We start from the raw sequence: 18,667 nt of genomic DNA on the forward strand, positions 1-18,667 counted from the left end.
CTTCATCCCCTAACTGCTATAAAAAGTACCTTACTTTGCATATTTCATATATTCTTGCACATTACAGATATTTTATACATTTTCGCACATTTCAATGTTTATATCCATATATATATATATATATCATATCAGCATATATCTATATCCATATAGTAAATAGAAAAATAGATTTATAAAATTAAAACAGATCATGACAATTATTTTTAATTGTACTTTTATGTTACGCATATTATTAAGTAACATTAAAAAATGTATAGACAATTGTGGTCATTGGTTCTACGAGTATTCGAAGACTAACAGTGAATGTTATCAAAGTCAAGGGTAATATTGTAATCAAGTACAATATCACAAATTCAAGTACATTATAAAGCTAATCTAATAATGAACTTGTATCATTTTTGTTCCCACAATATATCATATTACAAGGGTACGTGTGTAAAACATTGAAAAGGCATGTACTCGCTATCAGAATTGCTAAGTTGGCAGATATGTGAATATATTTAATTACATAAATAGATCTGCACAAATTAAACGAAACTCGTTGATTCGAATGGAAAGAAACGCGTGCGCGCATCCTAATAAACATTATTTCATCGATTTAATCGTGTATAGAGATTCTACAGGTTTGATTTTCAAACTGGATCAGTGGCGATGTTTCATGATTGCAACAGACAATCGCCCTCGCAATGAGAATTTCTCATAGTGAACCGTATGTTAAAGTTTGCCCGTGTATGTGCACGCTCGCCTGTGACTAAATGCGCACGACAGACTGTAATATAAACGCGGTTATGTTCCTGTAAGCCGCCGTGGGAAAGGTAATCGGTCAGAAGAAAAGCAGACTAGGCGTATACATGTGTACAGGGCGGCACTCGCTTTCAATGTCCTGTTATACGATCTAAATAATTTTGTAACGAGCAGTGAGAACTTTACCTTAAAATTTTCCTATAATGATGATTTGATCGATTCTTCTAATGATTTAGAATATAACAATAGATCAAAAAAGTATTCAAACACATTTAGACCCTTTACGTGTAAATCGTACAAACTATTTTGATATCTGATTAGCACTATAACGAAACTAAACTAGCACTATAACAAGAATCATCAAAGTAAATGAACAGTCAATTGTTCACTATATTAATAAGCAATATTTACCATGAGACCATTTTTACAACTAATTCTATGCTTAAGACTGCTATTCGTGTTGTATACTAAGTTCCACTAAGTGTATGTTTACAAAAAGTGTCTTGCAACTTGTGCATTTCGGATTTCAAATTTTATTATTATTATCACGATAATTATATCCCATCACAGTGCTTGCAAATTGCAATATACAAAATTTCCAAAAAATTTTTCCTTCGATAAAATATCAAGGTCATACTGAAATTTCTATATGACACACAAAAAATCGCTAGTCTACACCATAAAAACTCATATTCATCTATCCACAGAATATTATGTTACGAAGGTTGTTGGATCTAAAATGATTCAAAGAACGCAATAGGATTAAATGATCGTTCCCTGTGAAGCGTCAACGTATTAAAAACTAATAATAAATCTTTTAAAAAAATATGATATTCGTTTGGAGCCAAGTCTAGGGTGTACCTACCTGTTATAAGCCAAGTGTAGGCACGATCCTTCAATACCTTCCATTTAAAATGTTGGAAAGGTTGACGAACGTTTTCAGTATTTAAAAAGATCGCACTCTACTATCGGCGAGATTTTCAATTCTCATCGCTATTTTGAACGTATGAAACAACAACGATGTTAATTATTTAAACACAAAATTTCGTATGGTTTACAGTTACTTACAAAACTGAGCGCACACCTATGTTGGTAATGAAAATTGGCGGGAAATTGAATACAAACATATATATTCAATAACAGATATATATACTTTATTCGTATATGTTAAAGAATGATCCTCCTCCATATAATGCATCCCCGTAACATAAAAGATCCTTCTCCGTGGTTGATTATTGGGCATACAACTTGTTTCTTCCTATCTCGTTCAAATAAGTTAATTTCAGTTTCATCGGAAATGATCGCAGATTCATTTCCAAAAACTATGATCACGATTTATAAACGCTTTTGCAAATTCTATACGTTTCTGTCCATTTACCTTAAAGGTCGATTTCTTTCGTGCAACTCTACCATTATATTCTTCTTTTCTTAGTGTCCTGCAAACTGTTCCGTTCGAAATTTCTTTCTGAGGGCAAATAACTTTCTGACATCAATTTCCTTCCAATTCCCACATTTTTCTTCGGATTTACTTTGATTTGTCGCTAAATAAGTCCTTTATTGTGATTTCCGACAATATTTGGATTTTTACTTTTTATAAATATATGTGCTTATATATAATATTCATTCCCTGGCATTATCGCAACATGGATGTACTTTCATTGAATAAGGACGGGGTAGACATGACATTAGATGGGACTTTATGCAGCTTTGTGTTTCAGGTCCTGACATACCGATCTGGAAAAAAATTAGTGTTTCTTGCGCCTTCCGCAATTTGTTGCGGCGAACATAGGAATTATATTCAACGATACAGTGTCGCCACATGTAAACACAATATTAATCCGCCATATTGAAATTTATAATCTCATCAACAAGTATGCGAATTGTATTTAATAAACGAATCTTATTTAAGGACCAATAAATGTACATGTAATAAATAATAAAGTTGATGAAAAAATTTTGTCATGAACGTTATTTTGCGCGTTTATGCTCGAACCAATAAGCAATGCGGCCCCAAAGTACCACATGACCTTGTTTTCCGCTCTCGTAAGTAGCTTCATACTTCGCAACTGTCCGTGAAGTTTATGGTCGGTTCATACGATATCCCTATGTCCATCATATAAATGGGTTGTGACACTCACTAGGGAAAACACAACAAAATTCTCGTTTTTGCGAGACAGATAGAGGTGGGTAGAGAATCCTGTCTCTGTTTAAAACATTCATAGCATATCACGCATGCGCAGAATGTGAACTTCTTGTCTTCCATGTTGATTGTTCGCGACTCAATTTTCGGACGGCTTCTTTTATACTTTCGATATATGAGCAACTTTTATTTACGTAATATTTATATTAGGTATCTGATATTAGGAATCATATATTACTTACATAAGTAATATATATTTTTTACATACATATAGGTATTACCTTAAAATTTTCTTTCTGGATTGAGATTATTATTGCAGCAATTATTCGTTTCTATTTATTGAATGCTACACAAATTATTATTTAACAAGTAATTTTTTCATATTTCTAATAATTATTACTACAAATGTATTGTTTAATGAAACGACGGAACTAACGATTCAATTTTATTTTTTCATTATACAAAAGATATAGATAAATATATTATGCTATATTACCGAGTAAAAATTTTGTTTACATTTACATATATTACTTTGTAAAAAGGACTGAAACTGTACTAGATATATCTATTCGTCGTGATATTAGAGTATGTAAGATACCTATCTCTGTACTTAGTTACACTTACAATAGAATCATCTCTCCATTTATTAGTCTGTGGATTTAATAAATATCGAAATGCATATGTATTGTGATTGATGATATTATCTTGTGATTTGAATAAAAGTGAATAAATATGGAATATAACATCTTGATATTTCTTTTGTAATAAAGAAAATAACTTTTAGTAAAAATCATATCTTTTTTTTGTCAAATTTGTTATGGAATTAATTTGTGGTTACATAAAATTATATTCGTATAATAAAATCGATGTAAATGTATGTAACAAGTAATGTAATAATAATGATAGAACATTTTTAATACTCGAGTCTGGCTAGATTTTATACTTTAACAGAAATGAGTCAAATACAACTAAGACGACGCTATCTTTTTTACTTCTATGACTAAAGAAATTATCCGCCATTATCGTATATGGTGTATAATGTGCATCAATGGTTATGAAGAAGCAAAAATACATTTAAAAAATGTGAAAGCAATAAAAACGGATTTCGTTCTACATTCATTGTGTTACGTACATTATAAATGAAACGTGTATTATTATCAAAATGAATTGCATGACTTAACATCGAAGTGCTAAATGAAGCTGAGTAGTAGAATAGAAATGTATGTAGATATTTTATATTAATAAACGAAAGAATTAGAACTTATATAATTTCTTTTACGTTGGTGAGTGAAAGCAAAATTTCATATTAAATCATTTTTACATCTAATGAAAATAATTTATTGAATCCCACTATTTTACTAAAAGATGACACATATCTGTATTAAACTATAAAGTTCTAGTAATGTTCTTTCAGTTATCGATTTTTGCTACTTTCCATTATAATTAATAATTTTGTATTATTTTTTTCAGTTGAAGATGTCAATAGAATATAGTAGGAGTGTTTTAAAAATGGTGGTTGCTCAAATTTGTCAAACGATTGGATGGCATTCAATCAATTCTACACCATTAGAATTTATGGTTGATCTTATGCAAGAATATATTTTACAAATTTCAAGACTTGCTCATCAATATGCAGAAATCTGTAAGTATTTTTAAAATATTACAGAGATTTAATTGAAGTTTTAAACAATATCAAGATAGTTCTATTGGCTTTATAAATAATTACGCAGTATATAAAAGTTAAATCATAGTAGTTTCATTTTAAATATAATATTAAATGTTTTTTCAGTGGGAAGAACAGAAGCAAATCTTGATGATTTAGGTTTAGCATTTCGACATATGAATATTGATATACAAGAGTTAACAGAATATATAAAAAATGTAGATTCTGTCCCATGTCCTGTAACAGTACCAAAATTTCCGGTGCAACGAGAAAATCATCTAAATTTTTTGAAACCTGGAAGCCGGGAAGTTGTAACAAGGCCCGTACATGTACATGAACATTTACCAGCCATGTTTCCTGATACTGAAGGTAAATTATTACTCGCATATAAATACACATATAATGTTTTAAAACTGAATAACAAAATATTTTATATTCATATTAATGTCATTGTTTAACCCCAGATAAGGCTCCTAATAAAGTATTTCTGAAATGCAGGATAACCTTTTAAAAACACAACAAGTTATTTCAACCACATGTATTGATTGTACCAAAGAAAGCTTTTAAGTAAAGATAAAGCATTGAAATGAACATAAAGAAATTTATTTTGCTTATATATTGGGTTGTAACATAAGTAAGTTTGGTTAAATTCAATATTTTTCTTTATTTGATCAAAATTATTTATGTTATTTATTACTATTACTATTATTTACTATACTATTTACAACCCAATGTTTCAAATGTTTTGCTTTTTAGATATGAAAATTGGAAAGAATTTCATCAAAACTGTCAAATTTTGCATAAATGTAGATTGTAATTCTTCGTACAATCTATCTTGATAAAATATATCTTATTTTGCTGTTACAATGATGAATAACTTAAGCAATATAAGAAATATTTAGATTCTTATATATATAATATGACAGACTTTTTTCTTATTACATAAAATTTTATTTTTATTTGAGATCATCATAATGTAATGGAAATATAAGGATAAAATATTATTTTAGTCTACATTGCTTTATTAGAAAAGTTAGTATATCTATAAACAATTGTCGTGATCAATAATCTATGAAGTAATTGTTCATGTAAAAAGAGATTTTGTCAAATTTGTATGTATATTAAGATATGCTTACACCTAACATGCAAACTATTGCTAATAAAAATATTGAATATTTAGTATCTCAACTTCTTGTAGAAAAATAAATATCAATTTAATTAATGATCTCAAATAATTTTAATAAACAGGAAATTATACAATTAGAGTGAAATTTTATTAATTTACATATTGTTCACATTATTTTACAGAAGAATATATAGCAGAGAAAGCAGAAAATTTATTAAATGGAACATCCGACTTAACATTGAATAGTGGTACATCAAGTAACAGTTCTATAAATGTATCTCCTCATAGGATGTCACCACAAGTAGTATTTAAGCGACCAGGAGATCCTGTCTCATTTGAAAGTCCTATAACAAAGCGTGTAAAAGTACTGGAAGAAGGTAGACCATTACGTGAAATTCATAGTGTCATGATGACTACTTCAGGTTTTTTATCGCCTGCTCGAGAAGGAAAACTACCTGAAGCAAGAACCCCCCATCAAACTTGTTCAGATTCGTCACAACCTAGTTCTTATCCTATGGTACCCCCCGAACTAAAGTATGATAAAAAACCGAAAAAGATTGTAAAGAAAGGATTAGAAGATTGTAAACTTGATAAAGAAAATAAGAAAAAGAATCGTGCTAAGGAATTATTTAAACCAGATAAGATAGACGATAATAAAATTAAAAAGTTGGCTGGTATGAAAGAATTAGCTAAATTAAAACCTTTAAAGTCAGTAGGTGGGAAATTACAAAGTACTATGCCAAGCTCATCAAGCAGACCATCTACTCCTAAATTAGTATCACCTAAAACAGCTATTAGCCCAAAATTACAAAAAAGTACACAACCAAAGACAAAACCAGAAAAATTAGTCGACGTTACTGGTAGATCTCCACCATCTAATGAAAAAAAAGAAGACACTATTGATAAACTTCCATCAGAGCCAGATAAGCAAAAATTGAACATTTTTAAAAAGATTTCAAAACCACGAGAGGATAAAGAAAAAGACATATCAGACATACAACATAAATACAAAGAACTTGATTCAAGAGAAAGTTCACCTGGTTTAGTTATTGATGAAAATATTGATAAACAAGCATTGCGTAATGATAGTGATGTGAAACGAGAAGAAAAAAAGACTCCACATACGCCAGACGTCCACCTTCAACCAGATGGAGGAGAATTAATTGGTTTACAAAGTCCAGGATCAGATGTTTACATGTTTGATGATATGTCACCACCAGGAACTCCCAGTACACCAAGAACTCCGGAATTGAACATGCCCACAACACCTACAGATCATAAAAAGAAGAGAAAAGAAAAGATTAATAAAAAAAAGGAATTAAAATCAAGAAGCCCAAAACATTGCGTTAGTCCAAAAAAGGTAGGTTGACTTTTATTTAAAAATAGCATTATATGATATTAACACAAGTGCACGCGTGCGTATACGTGTATGCGAGCACTATTAATTGCTTGAAGAAGACGCTGAAAGACATCGCCGATATGCGATTACCGTTTTTCAGACAAAGATTATCAACGATGCGCCAGAACAGGATATACTAGATCGACCGAAAACACCACAGGCACCTGAACCTCAGATTTCCAAAGAACCAAGTTTTCCACCGACACTTCCATTTCCTTTTTTCCCCACATTTCCTCCAGCACCTGGTTTAATACCGCATCCAATGTTTCCTAGATTTCCATTACCTATAGGAAGAGGTAGTAGTGGCGCTCATCCAACAATGTCAAATTTACCATTACCACCTCGCTTTTTAAATTTACCACCAAAATCTGAAGATTTCTCCACTTTACAAAGAACCAAATCTCTCGATCGGGAAAAGCTTCCTTCAACACCTTCCTCTACTGAAGCAATGCCTTCAATGACAAAATACGAAAAAACGGAGAGAGAAAAAGGAGATAAATCAAAGGCGGTCAAACAGGACAAAGAGATACCTCCACCAGTTCCTACGAGTACCGTTGCACCGCCTTTATCATCTGCACTTGCAGCACCAAATATGTACCCTAAACCAGTACCTATTGTGCCGTTATTATCTTCAAAAAGTCCCAAAATTGAAAAACAGGATAAAAATGATAAGGTAATTTTTTATTTTACTAGTTACTTAAATTTTTTCAGCTTTAACAATTATCGCAATGTTAACATATAAAAGTTAATGTGTTTACTATTTATACATTTGTAATATATATAAATATTCATATAAATGACATTTGGAAAATTAGGAGGTTGATTTTTTAATCATTTTGATTTCAAATTTGATAAGTCGCAGGGGTTTTTTAATGCATTAGCTCAAAAATTTACATGGAAAAAAGATGTTAACAAGATATTTTCCAACCAGTTTAACTCCTAGTGGAATAAATCAAATCTAACACATATTTGACCCTTTGCACTCGGCTGTCCCCGTTTGAAGGAACATCGTAAGTTTAACAAGTTCAGATGTCCGCTCTAAGAGGACACAAAGAGATTATAGGTGATTTATATAGCAGTACATTACACAAATTCCAAATTTTCTAAAAATATGTGTTTTTTTGAAGTTCAGTCTTCACATTGTACGAGAAAACAAGTAAAGAAATAAAAGATATGCCTAGATACGCAGATTACAAAGAGCTAAAACAAGAATAATTCAAATTTATCAAACAGATTTCAGTATATTAAGCCGTTTTTAGTTATGTGAATCACATATCTGTATGTATAATTATGAGTTATATTAAAATCATTGATTCAACCAAGAAAGGGGAAGAACAAAGTATAAGTTATTTTATAACACATTATGTTTATGACACATGCAAAATTAATACTCGATTTAAAGCATGATTTTAAACATAAATTATTATCAAAACTTAATAATTAAGGAGATATTGTTTATAAAAGTTGTAATTTTTACTAATTTTGATGTATTTGTATTGTATACAATTCCATCTCCTATTTTACTAATTTTATGGATAATTGTTTTTTATTTTATTCAGAAGAGTTTAAAGCTACTAAGTAATTTTTATATCGTATTGTTATATTTGTAAATGAGTTTACAGAATGAAGATATAAATTTGCTTATTTTATTTGAGTTAAAAATTTTTAATACTTTATTGAGATGTTAATTTCCAAATTAACTTTATGCATAAAATATGTATGTTGTAAAAAAATGTCAAAGAATATAATAATTTCTCTAGACTAAAGATAAAGGAAGAGAATTGCAAGATTTATTTGAAATTTTCGAATGAAAAAAATAAGTTCTTATAGCGGTAAAACTAAATTATATTTAGAATCAAACTCTCTGAATACAATAAAGAACAATGATATGTGCGATTAAGATTTAAAGGAAAGATTTTTCAAAATAACTTCTAATTATTGAATAGTCGAACTTTCGATTAAAAAAACAAATACATAAGTTAAAATAAATGATACTCGAAGTCATTTGAGGTCTAATGAACATTTTTAAAATTACTCAAATATAATATGATCAGGTATGAATTCATTTCAATTGATGGAATTTCACCAATTATACACTTTATTGTATAATAATTTCTATTAAAAATAATTCGAATAGAAATAAGATGTTCGATTTAATGTTTGAAATGATAATTTTGTTTTTTTGGTTTCAAACGGTTAAATTCAGGAAATTCCAAAAATCAAAATTTAGTACAAAGTTTTGAATATCGATTTAACAGACTTATTTAGATAATCAAAATCAAAATTTTATTGGAAGTAAACTGATAATGTGAAATATTAAAACTTAAAATAACATTTTCCCCAAATAATTTATAAAAATGTATATGTATATCAGTTTTATTATTAAATAATTATTACATATAAATTTTATTTTCAGAAATCAAAGGAACATAAGAAAGAAAAGAAAGATAAATTAAAAAAGAAGAAAGATAAGAAAGAAAAGCACAAAGAGAAAGGGGAGAAAATAAAAGAAAAAAAGGATAAAATGGATAAAAAGGAAAAGGTGGATAAAATTAAAGAAAAGAAAGAAAAGAAAGATAAGCGAAAAGAGAAAGAGGTAGAAGAGTCACTTTTTATAAATATTTCTACTGCCTTCTTTTCTATTATTTTTTGTGAGATTATTTGAAATTAAGAGACTAATGTTTTAACTTCTTTTTATTATAGAAAGAAGATAAAATTTCAGAAGCTGTACCAAAAATAACACTAAAATTAGGTACAGCTTCTCCAAGACCTCCAACGCCTGATGCTGCTCCGATGAAGAAAATGTAAGTTCACAGATAATTTTAATTTTCTTCTTTTAGTTTCAATAAGTTTTTTTGTGATGATTTCAATTCATGTGTTTTGTTTTCTTATTGTGCTATTATAAGGATTTCTGTTGTGTTTGTTTTCTTGTTGTACGAAGAATCGTATTATGCGTTAATGTTGAACACACGCATTGTATTTAATAACGCATACATTATTATTAGGGAAATGTGTTATAGAACTATAAAGACATTGCTGAAGAAACCAGAGGATGAGACGAAACGAGAACCAAGTCCTGAGTTGGCGAAAATATCAGCATTAGTAACGCGGCCGCCAAAGCAAAAGTCGGCAAGTAAGAAAACAGAGGAGGGAACATTAGATGGAAGCCCTGCTCTTCCTACAGATACTTTCTCTGCCAATCTTACTAGTGTGCCACTTGCAACAGTTCCTCGAGCAAAGAAATCTCTCTTCAAAGCCTTACCTCAAAGAGAGACTCCTCCATCTCAATTTGATCCTGCTCCTAAGCTCCCACCTCCTCTGACGCAACAACAACCACCACCGTATTATTTTGTAAGTACATTTTTATATGATAATCATATACTTCAAATATATAAAAATGTTATATTTTTAAGTATAACATTTAATTAGGTTTTCAAATATTTCAGAATATTTCAAATATGTTAAGAATCAGATACCTTTTTATAAAATTACAATTGAATCATAATAGGGCTGTCATAACTTACACATTCAAAAGAAATAATATTATAATCATTTTTAATCATTATTTTCTTAAATTTTTATGATCGATTTTAACATATCTTTTCTCGTTTATAGTTGAAATAGTTGAGATATAAATCGTGTTTTCCTCCTTTTTATTAATATAAATTTTATTAAATAATATAATTTTATATATATATATTAAATAATATAATATAATTTATTAAATAATATAATATAATTTTATTAAATGTGTCAATAAAAATAGTTATATTTTTTATTAAATTCATTGCTTCTTATATACATACAAATTAATCCTTTGCGGACGGTACGGTTCGAAGTCAACCGTACCGTGGGGCCGAGCTGCTGCCGCGATAGTCATTTAAAATTGTCAGTGCTCATTTCTGCTTAGACGCGCTTTTCGTTCATAAATGTCAAATTCTAGACATATGTACATATACAAATTCTCCACAGGATAAATAAAATGACACACATATGAGTCTTTTAGTTCTATCAATTGTTTTCGCCGAACGCGTTTACGCGGGACATATATATGAGTCGTTCGGCTCTATCAGTTGTTTTCGTCAAACGCATACATGAGTTACTCGTCCAAATTGATGGTTTACGCAGAACGCACATATGCAGTGGTAGTCCGCAAGGGGTTAAGATATTTGTTATGGCATATATTAAAATATAAAATATATGTGTTACATAAGGATGTAGCATACTATAAAATAGTATATGTACATACACAGAAAAACGATTTGAATTAATGATAAACAATGGCACAGATGAGAAAAAAATTTTATTTTATAATAAATCTCGTATAGTAAGCTGAGATGACAGCCCTCCTTCATTAAATTGATTATTTATTAATTATAATCATTCATAGTTTTGTTTAGATTAATATTGCTATAATATTTAAACATTCTTGCGTTTTTATACATACTTCAAATGAGAATATATCAGATAATTTATTTAAATTTCAATCAAACATTTCATGTAGATATAAAATGTCTCAATCATTTTTTACGTATATAGCTGATTATTTTTTATGCAAAGATTAACTCAATTCATTGATACCATTTTCACTCCATCCAACAACCCTGCTTCCCAATATTTCATTTTTTACTTTCTATGCATTCATGACTTGCGGTGACGGTATAATTTTCATTTGGCCTGCTTTGTTGTATAGATTCATTTGTCTCTAAAGTGTGTATGTAGAACAACTTTATAGCCTACATTAGAATTGTTACGTATTTCATGTTGTGATTACCAATATACTTGATTATTTCAAATTTTAGCACTTCTATCACATTCAATTAGGTGGAATCTTTTGTATTGAAAGAAGTCTCAGAACTTAATTCCATTAGATATTTTGAGAATATCCATTTTCATTTTTTCAATGATAAAATATTTTAATAATAAGTATTATTAAATAGCCACAAATTTTATAAATGACTAATTTAAAGAAAACTAAGTTCTAAGACCTTTCTGATCTTACACTGCTATTGAAATGGATTTTTAAACTTTCTTTTTTTTTTTCTTTTAGTATTTTCTTCTGTAATGCAAATGCACATATGGTATATTTCATGTAGCTTAAATAGATTGATCTTAATGGAGAAAGGAATATTCTTGTATAACTTCATAAAGATGGATTCAAAAGTTTCTATCTAAAAACATGGTAAAATTTAATTTAAAAAAAATCGTTAGATTGTTCTAAATGGAATATCCAATTTTGTTTCAAATGCAATAATCTATAGATTAGGTTTGGACATTCTATTAAACTTTATTTACAATTAAGAGTTTGAGAAATTATTTTAACAAATATTGGGTGTTATATTAGGGAAAATAAAATATAAAATATATTGCAAATGTATCTTTTTTAGGATAGTACAGATTCTAAAAGCTTTTTTGAGTAAGTGTATTAATATTTTCCATAAACTACCAAAAAATAAGTGCATGGCATTTTTATTGGTACAAGTAATTTTATTGAACAATTATATCATATTAATAATAAGCATATAGATACTTGTCTTTTAACTTTTTTCAAAAAAGTTTTTTGCTAAAAGTAATTTGTAAATAACGTAAAAATTTTTATTGATAAAATGTTATTACTTTTTATGAATATTTTATAAATAAGCACATAGCTTATTTTTATAAAAAGTAAATTTGAATAAAATATTAGTTATTTTATATTTAGTGAAACATAATTGTTTAAAAGCTTTATACAATATTTTCCATAAGAAGTTGATTTATTATGTTTTATTAAATTTATATGTTATTACATGTTATCAAATATAATAATTTCAGACCTTATGTGTAACATTCAAAAAGTATAATATACAAAGTTTTTCAACCTTCCTTCTTAATCTTTTAAGATGGAAGATTTAATATATTTACAAATATATATTTCCAGTAATCTTTTTGCTCAGCATTTTCTATAAGAAAAAGAAAATATTAAACATAGTATTCTAGGTTTTTTTAAGGTGAGTGTCTAGGAGCATTCTATATATGACCAGTAATAATAAAATACATTATGCTTTACTTTTTAAATTTTAATATCTTATTTATATACATAATGTACAGGGATAATTTTAAGATATTGATTACTGAAGAAAGTTAACATAGGTGCTTATGAATTTTTTTGAAATTTTTTATAAATTTATATACATGGCATTAAAAATATAATCAATTTAAAAAAAAGATTATTATAAAATATTAAATCAATACACACACACACACACACACATTGATATATATATTAATATATATAATATGTTATATATGTCGGAGATGGAAGGACAGCAGGATTTCCCCGTGGACCGTGGATTCGTTATCGAACCTGAATTCATTGTCACATCTCGAACATCCTATTGCCATTACTCATAGCCTCTTGTAGTGCCCACATTTGTGCTGATAAATATTAGCTACATTCGCGACGGTAAAATAAGTAAAGGTTCATAGAACGCTCCAAAATGCCAACCTGACTCCGACATATATTATATATAACTAAACATTTTTAATTCAGTAATTCTTTTGCTCTTTCAATATAAAGTAGATATTTTATATTGCATTTGAAAGAATTGATATTAGATACAATTGGCCAAATTTATTCTTTTCTTTTCTTTTTTTGTTTTCTTTAAATAATTACAGGCAAAAAAGAAAAAAAATACTTTTAATTTAATTTTTTGGTAGTTCATATCTATGTATGCATTATATTATAATATGTGTTATCCTACATTAGAACATTTAAAATACACTAAATTAACAGAAATATTGTAATATAATTCAGTTACAGTTTTTATATGACATGCAATGTTAAAACATCTAAAGATGTAAAAGTAGTATTATACTTCCTTGCATAAAAGTCGATAAAATAAGTGATATGGAGACAATACACTTGATGCAATATATAATAATGAATAAAATGAGTAAATAATTGACAATATTATATTAATCTCCTATTTTTAAAGAAATACAGGGGCCAGTAAATTATAAATGAATTTATTATTTGCACAAAAGTAAAATGTAATTTAAAATTACAAAAAGCCCAGTATTTAATATATTTACTGTTATTTTTTATTCTTATTTATTCCTTTTCTTTCATTAGAGAAATAATAATGTATAACTTAACTATATATAACTCTAGAATTTTTAAAAAATAGATAATATACTCATGATTTTAATTTAATTTGCTAAAATTTTAAAAAATATATAAATACCTTTTTATGAACAAATTTAATTGAAGCATTTACTTAAAGATAACAATCTTTAAATAGATAATAAAAAGTTTCTATTATAAGAAATTTAATTTTAGAAGGGAATAAGTACACTAATAAACAATATACTTTATAGTTTCTTAAAACTGAATGAATAACTATTATAATACAGAAAGGGGGAAATATGAAATAGTTTACAAAATAGCAAAGGATTGGTTGATTGCATGCAACTTGCATGTCGTTATTAAGCATAGCATGCAGAACAATTAGGAATATAACGAACGGTTTTAACGGCACAGAGACGAAAGCAGATGCAGCTCTTAAAAAGGATGATGCTAAGGAAGACAAAGAAAATGGCAGGATTGCGCTGCCCCCAACACCAACCACTACTGTGGTGAGTACATTCCCATTCTAAACAAAAGTCATTAGATACTCCTTGTAAAGTATCATCTATTTTCTATCTGTGTCAATTTTATCGAAATATGGGTTTGTGCGTTGTCTTTAGCTTCTGCCTGAATCTATCATGGTTATGATATTAGAAAAGTTTTCAACTTTTAATGTGAAAACATTTACTGTTCTTAAATTCCTATTATAAAATTTCTTGAAACTGCCTTTAATAACAATTACAACTTATGTAACTATATACATAGATAAATGAACATAAAAAGAACATATATTTATAATATAAAAAACTTCGTATATATTTTATAACAATAATATATGTGATTTAAACATATTAATATATATATAATTCATAATTTTATTTATATACACATATTTAATTTATAATTTTCATGTTTAAATATAATGACAATTGAGTGTGAAAAAAGCATTTGAATTAAATTTAAAAACTTGATAAATAAAGCTTTAACTGGATAAATGAAAGTTTATTAAAAATTATTTTATGTAAAATTATTTTATATTGAAAATAGAATAATTTTTCTCTTACATTACAGATTATATATGCTAATCAAACTTATATAATAATAAAATATTGTTTTTCTTCTTTTCTCATTCTCTCTCTATATCTATCTATCTATTTATTTATATATTTATCTGTGCCTCTATAAAAGAAAGCTTTTTAATATTTATAAACAAATAAATATTACAGCTGATATTAATATATATGGATATTTATACATTTAGATAACTTTACGTAAAACTATATGAAGGAAGATAGAAATATGTAACTATTACAAATTAAATTATATAAAACAATAATACACACAAGATTTCTATTTGTATGGAAACCAATATATACAGTAACTTTACTTATTGAAATTATCAGTTTAGAATATTTTAAATGAGTCTTCATTATCTTTTACTTAGATTAATTTATGTAATAAGAGTCTGATGCAACCAATATATTAATAACATATAATAAACATGAAAATATTATTTTTATATATAATTATATTATATGCTAATAAGGTTAAATAATTATAACATACAACATATATCTTGATGTTTATACATTGCATCGTCTTATACAAGATGAGTTATCTAACATAAAAATTTAAAATTTCTCCTATATTTTTAGTGTTAGAAAGAAAATGTTTCAGATAGAAGAGTTTGTTATGAAAAAACAAATATTATCATAAAAAATCATAATGTCGATGTTTAGGTCATTTAGAGAATGGGTTATGGGGAATGTTTGGGTTATTAGAGAATAATTTTTAAAAAATACAATCTAAAGTAGAAACAGTGTGTGTAGATATTAAGAAATTTTTCATATTAATAACTGAAATATTATTGAAAATCATATTTAGCTCATACAATTTTCTGGTGTTCTATGTTTAATATTTATTCATCTATTTCAGTAAGTCCAATTTTTAAGATATGAAAATTATCTTAGAAGAGACATACATTATGTTTCTACATTATAAATTATCTTTTATAAAAATTAAAAATTATATATGAATGAATTTTTCTTTCTATCAACTTCAATGTTGTAGAAACAAAAATATATCATATCATTTAAAACATTGTTAGTGGCTTTAAAATCTTAAAAACCATAGCTTTAAAAAAAATTTCTATCATAATATTTAGTCTTCTGTAACAAATATTTCCTTACTTAAATATTTTCATATCATTAAAGACAATAGAGAAATTTTTGGTCCTAAAGTTAGGTGATTCACTTTGTATGTGCATTGTTCATATTTGACTTCTTATTTATTGTCTATTATAGGTACTACTTTTAAATATAGAAACAAAAAATTATTATTAAATAGATTAGATTCAAATAAGGGTAGACATGCAAATATTGTATCTGACAATAAGCATTTTGAATATAATTAAACTTTCAGTACTAAATATGATAAATATCTAATTCTAATAAAATATATACACCTGAAATATTAAATAATTTTTTTCTAAATTAATGATAACTTGGTTCTTGGATAATTGAAATATAAATTGCAAATGAGCATTTATTATAAAACATATTTGTGGGCCAAGTGAAAATTTGTTTAATTACCGCAGACCAGCACCTTAACTTTTGTGTAAATGTGTTATTCCTTCCCTACTTATATTCATGTTCATTACATGCATACATTATTCATAATTCATCATAATTCATCAGCATACATTATTCTTTTAAATCATAAGTTGCATTTAATGATAGATATAAATATATGTATGTGGTATGGTAATTACATAAATTCTGTATTATTTTCAAGGTATTGGTTTTGTTATGAAAAATTTTAATTAACTTTTGTAACAGATATTTCATTAGTTTATAAATGTTAATAATCATAATTATGTATCTACTTTAATTCAGAAATATTTCAGTTTCATTCAACTTTGATCTCTTTTCATTTATATCTCAGCTTACTAAAGATATTATGTATTTACATATATAACATTATAAAATTATATATAAATGCGTATATATGTATACATACATAACATCAATATTGTTATTCAGATTATAATAAGTATTATATACAATTGTTATATTATATTTTTTATTTTATATATATATAAATTATATAAAAAGTGTTCATTAATTTTGGACTATAACAATTTTATCATCTACTGAGTACCTTTGGTCACATATTTTTTATCAGTTCTTCAATTTTCTAATTATAGTATAAACAGTAAGATACAATTCTTAAATATGTTAAGAGTTTAATGTACATTACATATCTTTTTAGTAACATATTATTAACATGTTAACAAAATACAAAAGATGGGTTGGTTTATCCAAACATATCATAAAAGAGAAGTATGTTGTATTTTTATCGTCATATGAGTTTTTCAGGATCAAGGTGGTCATAAAGTTTGGTTCTGTCCTGCATGTGGTAACCAAGATGATGGATCACCTATGGTTGGTTGTGATGATTGTGATGCATGGTATCATTGGTAAGTAAATGTTGATAAAACAATAATTATTTGGAGCTATACCATAAATTTTTAAGAAAGGCTGTTTTCTAATATAAATGAACATATCTTTACCTTTCTTTTTACAAATTGACTAAAACACTTAAAAATATAAACAATTCTAATATTATGTATCTTTTAACACTTCTTCTTATATTATAAAAATGTTATGTAAATTGAAATACAAAAAACCATAGCAGATTACTTTTTTAGAGAACATATTAAAAATAGAAAAATTACACATCCACTAGAAATAAAAAATTTTAATTATTAAATTATTTTTTTAACTACAACTTAAATATGAGTTTTTAATATCACTATATTTACACTATATTATTTTAACTTCTTTTTTTTATTACTTTTTTTACCTTTTGTTCCTCCAATAAATTCCGCTTTTTTCCTCACATTTTATCTTGTTAATACTTTGTTATTTTCTTTCTTTATCCTTTGCTTTTTAAAAAACATAACAAAGTACAATTACCTTTACAATATAGACGATGATGAAATGACATAATTAAAACTTAAGAATTCTTTTTTGCCTCGAGATTTAGTTGATTTATGTTTTCTGTGTGTGTGTTTAATTTACATATTCTCAATCATATAGGGTGTGTGTTGGTATGCAAGTACCACCAGCTGACAATGAGGATTGGTACTGTCGCACCTGTATAGCCAAAAAACAAGAACTTCATCATGATAAAAAGAAGAAAAAGAGGAAGAAAAAAGTGAAAGTTGCTGCCTAGTACAAGCTACCCGGGTCTTGTATAAGATCCGGTATAGGGATTCAAACTACTACCAAAGTTAAAAAAGACAGCAAGCTTGGTGTAAAGAGTATAAAAAGCAAAAAATTATCAAAAGCAGAAGTGAAGTTACAAATGAAATCATTAAAAGAAAAATCTCTACCAATCAAGGGAAAGTCTGGGAAGACTATTATGAAGGTTAAGACTGTAAAGAAACAGAGCAAAAAGATGAAAGATAGTGCAATCCAGTTGACTTA

The 18,667-nt window shown here is 27.1% G+C and overlaps 1 protein-coding gene across 7 annotated transcripts; it reads left to right on the forward strand.

The window, feature by feature from the left end:
- The first annotated feature begins 3,531 nt into the window (after positions 1-3,531).
- LOC117242654 (transcription initiation factor TFIID subunit 3) lies at positions 3,532-18,667 on the forward strand. Of its 7 annotated transcripts, none has more exons than XM_033509509.1 (11): positions 3,532-3,667; positions 4,355-4,526; positions 4,674-4,916; positions 5,856-7,033; positions 7,173-7,745; positions 9,489-9,668; positions 9,776-9,876; positions 10,078-10,423; positions 14,592-14,686; positions 17,555-17,655; positions 18,278-18,667. In XM_033509509.1, the coding sequence occupies exons 2-11, from the start codon at positions 4,361-4,363 to the stop codon at positions 18,340-18,342; spliced, it is 3,048 nt and encodes a 1,015-aa protein (XP_033365400.1). In that variant the 5' UTR covers positions 3,532-3,667; positions 4,355-4,360; the 3' UTR covers positions 18,343-18,667. The 7 variants fall into 7 exon arrangements, with proteins under 7 accessions (XP_033365400.1, XP_033365394.1, XP_033365395.1 ...); XM_033509503.1 differs by having other exon boundaries at positions 3,658-3,758; XM_033509504.1 differs by having other exon boundaries at positions 3,658-3,758; positions 10,093-10,423.

This window comes from Bombus vosnesenskii, unplaced genomic scaffold, assembly GCF_011952255.1.
Source record: "Bombus vosnesenskii isolate JDL3184/JDL3185 unplaced genomic scaffold, Bvos_JDL3184-5_v1.1 scf7180000016275, whole genome shotgun sequence".
Lineage (NCBI taxonomy): Eukaryota > Metazoa > Arthropoda > Insecta > Hymenoptera > Apidae > Bombus > Bombus vosnesenskii.